We start from the raw sequence: 6,658 nt of genomic DNA, 5'->3' as shown, positions 1-6,658 counted from the left end.
GTGCATGTAATGCTCAGCATATTCCATGGAAATGTGCCCATTACATTAATCTCTTGTGTAAAAGTGGACATTTTGGCTTGGCGGTGGTATTGAACAAAGGGTCAGAGGGGGTTACCAAAGCATTAGGATTCATCCACTGGGGAATGTGAATATCCACAGCAGCCGTTGTATGTTGGCTTAGGTGAAAGTGGTTGTCTTGTGGGTGTTTTGGCCTGATTCAGTCAAAGAATTATGATCTCCACAGGAAACGTCAAGGCAGGTATGTGGAGTATCGCTGCGTGAACACCTCCAAAATATTCAGCCCAAATGAAAATACATTAGGGTGGGTGTTGCTTAGATCCCTCCAAGTCCAGGCCAGGCCAGACTCTGAGCTCCAACTAGCTCCTGAAGCAGCTTCAGTGTGTAAATGTGTGTGAAAGAATAGTCTCCTACAACATAGATTTCTGCTGTATATATATATCTGAAATCCTTCAGGTCTTAACTGCAGTGGACCAGCTCTTTACCCATGTGGGGTTGTTGCAGGGGTCATGGGAGTTCGCCCATCCAGCCTACATGTGCTTTGTGGACTTGGAGATACGCTTCTCTGACTGCCATGAGTGAAAAAATATGACTGGACCTAATTCTTTTTAGAACACTGTTCTTCCTGCACATGCCAGAGCGATGTGTGTGAGACAGAGAAAACAGTTAAGTGACTTTCCAAATGTTCTGTCACGCTTCGGGCAGAAGAGAGGTAGAGGGCGGGAGCGTGGATGTGTGTGTTCATGTAAAGGAAGCCTGTCCAGACAGTGTCGGATGACATCATCGTCTCTACTAACTTCTGTGTGTGTGTGTGTGTGTGTGTGTGTGTGTGTGTGTGCTTGCGTAGGAGGGGGGTGGGGCCCCAGACCATGCAGCTCTACTCTATAAAAAGAAAAAAAACTCATTCACACTCAAGCAGCGGCAGCAGTGAAGGAAAAGAAGAAACAGAGACGCACTGTAACATCTGACTCAAATCAACCGAAAGGTAAGAACTACAACTGGAATAAACATTCAGAGATTTAGAACTTAGAATTATACATCTGATATGATATGAGTGTTAGGTTGCAATAACAGAGCTGCGCAAATCCACAGGAAATGGAATCACTGCCAGATTCCATTTATAGCAACACGTTATCTCAAAATGTCTTGAATTTGACCAGTTGAAGTACAGAATCTGAAGTACATGTGAATGTGTCGGTAAGACTGATTGACAGTAGATCTATTCATCTGATACTACAATTATTAAGAGGTGCCTGTTTTGGAAGGTGCTTTGGAAGGAAACTCTAAAATCACACAAGGAACAAGAAGTAATGTTCATGGTGGCAGATGGCTTCTCTTACTAATGCACAGCAGTGAAGTCAAGCTCTGTGTGGTTCTTTGTGGTGACCAGTGAAAGCGTGTTTGTTCGAGGCAGGAGGGTAACTGTCTCTGCAAACAGAGGCTGAGGTTGCAGCACTGACCTGCGACCCAGTGCCACCTCTGTGATGCTGCTGTACCTACAGGACACCCTGCAGTGGAAAACCAACATTACTGACACACAAGTTTTCCAGTTAACACACTGATAAGAATACGTACATATCCTGCATGCGTCATACACACATACACACCAGCACAGACACACTCACACACGCAAACACGCACATTTGTAAATGCAAGGTCACAACTATGTTCGTGCCTTCACAAAATTTAAAGGGTTAGTTCAGCAAGTTGAGGTTGGATCCTACATTAGAAAGGAAGAGGATCAAGGGTGTGGTGTAGGTTCGGATGTGAGGAGGCCTACAGTTGAATACCACTTCAGGTTGCAGTACTATACTAGTTGTGGCAACTGTGTGTGTACTGCTGTTGTCTGTAATGTCATTGGTCTATTTTACTTAATTTACTTTATATACTTACATGTACATGTTTAGGTTTCTTTGTTTATCCGTACTAATTTCTGTGTTTGTGCTGCTGTAACACTAATCTTTACCGTTTGGGTGATCAATACAGGATTACCTTCATTTATAAGGAAAATCAACATTTTTGAACTTTCACAGTCAGGCTACTGATGGCTCGGCAAGAGAGTTTTAAACTTCCCTGATAGTTGTCTGGAACCTCAAAAATATCCATGGCTTCTTTCCCACCTCCCCATTTTGGATTGAAAACATCTGAGAGCTATTTAGAGTTTCTCTGCAGTATCTCCTGTAAAGTCTTTATATACTCATTAAGAATTCTTAATGAGAAAACAGAAACAATGCGCTCCAAAACAAATGTGGAGTTCACTGTTCCTCCACAGATTCATTTCCCTTTTAAATGGACAGTTTCTTCATCTGTGAAGAACATATTGGGCACAGGGCAACACTTTGTCCTGAAGATATCCATCCATGTTCTGCCCTCATTTGGGATAAGATGCTATGAACGCAGTACAAGAAAGGGACACTGGATCTGAATGACACAATCAAACTTAAACCTACTCTTTTCTCTCTGTGCCAGGATGCTTTGCCGGTGTATTTTCCTGTTGCTGACAGTAAGCAAAGTGGGCCTGGGCTCTCTGCAGGACAAGCAGCTTGACTTTGGCCTGAAGGTCTTCTCACAGCTCGCCCAGAGCTCTGCACACGAAAATGTGGCCTTGTCCCCGTACGGCGTGGCCTCTGTCCTGGCCATGGCTCAGCTTGGTGCTGCTGGGAACACCCACAGGGCCTTAACCACTGCTATGGGCTTTACTCTGCAAGGTGAGTGATATGTGGATTAGAAAAGATGATTTGGAGGATATGTTGTTAATATAACAACAAATGATAACAGTATATGGGGAAAAATATATAGCCTTTACAAAAAAAAGAAAAAACAACTGCTCTATAGTTTCCTCTATCAAATCCTTAGCAGCCATATAGTGTACATGTACACAACCAGCGCTCAGTAGGACTACTGGTATTGCAGCGCCCTCTACAGGCCTCCCAGTCTCACTGTTGTAGCTGTACAAGCCTATAGGTGACAGACATAACACTTAGGACTTGCAGCAATAATAATAACAGAACAGAGGTGAAATGAGTCTATGGGTAAATAAATGTGTGAATTTGGTAGACTGGGGCGGTGGAGGGAGAAGGTAAATTGGTGTAACCATGAAACAAACACTCTCCTCTCCTGCAGAGCGAGGGATGTCTCGGCAGCAGCGCCTCCTGCAGAGGGACCTGTCCAGTGAGGAGGGGTTGGAGACAGTCAGCGGGATAATGGTGGAGAGGAAGATGAGTCTAGAGAAGGGATACCGCCGAGCCCTGGCCAAGGCATTTCAGACCCACCCTCACCAGGTGGACTTCACCAAGCCAGACCAGGCAGTCGGCGTCATCAACGCATGGGTCTCAGACCACACTGCAGGTACTAACACCACCCCTCTAACAACATGTCATCTGCTGGATACTCCTCTGCCTCCACCATCAGCTTTGCTTTAAGTGACCTGCCTACTTTACTATCATCACTGGACTCCTTTGAGGTCTATATTTATTCTTTGCTTTCCTCTGCAGGTGCCATCCCTAAGTTCTTGGCATCTGGATCTCTGACTGATGAGACCCGTCTAGTCCTCCTTAATGCACTCCACTTTCAAGGCCTCTGGAAGGTTCCTTTTGACTCCAAACTGACACAGGAGAGGATGTTCCACTGTGCCAATGGCAGCACTGTGCCCGTGCACATGATGAGACTCACCAACCGCTTCAACTACGGTAGGTTCAACACACTTACCCAGTACACTTCTCTATCTAAGCTTGATACTGGGATCCAAAGATGACAGACAGTTTGTGTGCTGCTTGGAAGTTTTCATCTATCCCCTTCTCCTTATTTCACAGGTGAGTTTGTGACCGCTGATGGGGTGGACTATGATGTCATTGAGGTCCCGTACGAAGGTGACTCCCTGAGCATGCTCCTCGTGTCACCCTTTGAGCCTGAAGTTCCACTGAGCATGCTCAGTGCAGATTTGAGCAGCCAGAGGATTCAGCAGTGGAGAAAGGAGCTGAGGAATGTCAAGAGACAGCTGGCCATGCCCAGGTGAGGGAGAGAGGGTCTGGCAGCCTGTGGGTAGATAGCATTAACATATCTAAAGTATGCTTTCAGAGAGACAAGTATAGTTTTACCAGCTCTAGATGGAAAATGATGATTTTCATGTGTTTTTGTAGGTTTACCCTGAACTCTGAGGTGAATCTGAAGACTGCTCTGCTTAACATGGGTCTGGGAGACATGTTCAACTTGGCCACCGCTGACTTCACACGCATCACCAGTAAGTGAACGGGAAGAATCACCCCCAATCTGAAAAGATAAATTTTTTGCATTTAATTCATATTTTGTTCATATTTAATTAGTTATATCTGGAGCTCCTTCAGAGCTGAACTATGAATCTAATCTGCATGTGTTTCTGCCCTCCAGCTGATGAGAGGCTGTGTGTGTCCAAGATTCTGCAAAGAGTGAAGATCGAGGTGAATGAGCAAGGAACCAAGGGAGCAGCAGCAACAGGTAGGCTCAATACTGAATCACACACACACACACACACACACACACACACACACACACACACACAGTTTTAGACTCCCCTGGCTCATGCAGGGAGACTAGACATTTTCTCTTTGATTAGTGCATCATTTTCAAAATTTTATTTTTTTCTTTAGAACTTTAGGGCATCATTTCTATCAGCAATAATACTAGCACTAATAATAATCAGACTTACAAAGCGAAACACACAATACGATGGCCAGAACTATGACAATACAACCAGAGTTGTGATAAACTGGAATTATCCTTTAAGCATGCTGCCATTAAAAATTGCCATTATAATTATTTCAATCACCAAATCTGTTAAACGAGATGAATAGTCAAAATTGAAAGAAGAACCACAGAGCTTGTTTGTCTTCATAATGGTAGTTATGTTATTTTTAGAGTGGCAAAAATACACTAAATATCAAACTTAGTAATGGATTTCTTGAGGTGGAAGAATGAATGGTAACTGGTTGATGTAAATTGGTCTGAGAATGTGCACCATACAGTGAAATGAAAGGACTAAGGCAGGGATAATGATCTAATTGGTGGCCTTATCTAGTAAAGCACCTTGTGTCAAATATAGCTTTAAGACTTTTAAAAAATATATATTAAGGATATATGGCACATATTCCTAAATATTTGATAAATATTTGATAAATATGTCTTTAATTAAATTAAAACAAACAAATTTGAACACATGGGGCCATTTTGTGTTCAGGAGTGTTGTCGAGCATGTTGGGCTCCAGAAAGAGCCCACAGCTAAATGTTGTAGAGGGCCTACTGCACCACTTAACATGATCTGTTCTTCGTTTATTCCCTCTGTTAGCTGCTGTGATGTTTTCTCGTATGGCAGTCGAGGAGATCACTCTAAACCGACCCTTCCTCTTCCTCATCCAGCACAAACAAACAGGTAACACTCTTGATGTGTTTATCATTATAAAATGCCATTGAGCTGAGCAGTCCAGGTAGTGTGTGAGCTGTGTCTCATGTTTCCCTTCCTACGTCCAGGTGCTGTTCTCTTCATGGGTCAGTTCAACCACCCTCAACAACAATAACCCACTCTGAAGCCCTCCCTTCATCCCACTGTGTCTGACTACTGCTGCTCATACTCCACATGATGACCATACTGCACCTACAGGGTTCATATGACTTATTACAATCATTATTACACAGAAAGGTTTATCTATAATGTGCTGAATACACAAAGACTGTTAATTTATTTCTCTGAATGTTTGTGGTAGGCAAGACAGTAAGAAATATGAAGGAAAGTTAACTAATCAGGTAGATTACTGTCTGGCATAACAGACACCAATGCACTTCACAGAGAGATTTTACTACAGACTGATGACCACATGAGTAAAAAAAGATGTATTTTCTATTTCTATTTTTACAGCATTGTTTCTAATGTCTATTTTTGTTATTGCTTTGTTGTCACAAAATTATATTTGTATTTTGCAGTATTTATATTTATTAAAATACTATGTTTTTACAAAGCTGCAGTCTCTGTAATTACAGTGATGTTGAGATCTGTGCTGACTTCTCTGACCTCACTGTGTATCAGCAGTCAAATGTCATGGCTTCTCTAATTTAAAGCAATATGATGTACACTAGATGTGGCCATACCAAACACACATTAAGCCAAGACTATGTAACCTTTGATGAACAGCAGTCCTCTGCTGCAAAAAATGGTAACTGTGGGATATTGGCATATTCAGTTCTGTTGATGTCTGATTGAGGAAGGTTCCAGTACTATGCACTGTGCAAAAATATTCAAAGTGGACACAGGACAGAGCCGAAGAGCAAAGGGAAACTGAAAACTTCTGGCACACGGCAAACGTTTGCCTTCAGGGCTTTCTACCAGACAGGGGCAGGCACACATATGTGCTAAACGCACCCCTGGACCCAACTTTACAGCCGCCATTGGTCAATGTCATCAATCAATCAATCAATCTTTATTTATCCAGTTCATAACAGCGTTATCTCCAGACTCTTTCCATAAAGAGCAGGTCTAGACCAAACTCTTTAAGTAGAGAGAGACCCAACGATTCAGGAATTCAACATTAAGGATTCAAGAATGCCCACATGAGCAGCATCAGATATTATATTAGGACACAGTGGCAGGAAGAACTCCCCTTTAACGGGAAGA

General features: G+C 42.8%; 1 protein-coding gene across 1 annotated transcript; it reads left to right on the top strand.

Annotated features, from left to right (window-relative positions):
- The first annotated feature begins 932 nt into the window (after positions 1–932).
- On the top strand, positions 933–6,005 carry serpine1 (serpin peptidase inhibitor, clade E (nexin, plasminogen activator inhibitor type 1), member 1). Its single transcript, XM_070854608.1, has 9 exons — positions 933–1,003; positions 2,488–2,726; positions 3,142–3,366; positions 3,513–3,707; positions 3,831–4,029; positions 4,158–4,258; positions 4,405–4,491; positions 5,339–5,422; positions 5,521–6,005. Exons 2-9 carry the CDS (start codon positions 2,489–2,491, stop codon positions 5,565–5,567), a joined length of 1,176 nt encoding a protein of 391 aa, XP_070710709.1. The 5' UTR covers positions 933–1,003; position 2,488; the 3' UTR covers positions 5,568–6,005.
- The last annotated feature ends 653 nt before the right edge of the window (positions 6,006–6,658 follow it).

Source organism: Pempheris klunzingeri, chromosome 23 (genome assembly GCF_042242105.1).
Source record: "Pempheris klunzingeri isolate RE-2024b chromosome 23, fPemKlu1.hap1, whole genome shotgun sequence".
In the NCBI taxonomy this organism is placed as follows: domain Eukaryota; kingdom Metazoa; phylum Chordata; class Actinopteri; order Acropomatiformes; family Pempheridae; genus Pempheris; species Pempheris klunzingeri.
This window is presented reverse-complemented; position numbering and strand designations above follow the sequence as displayed.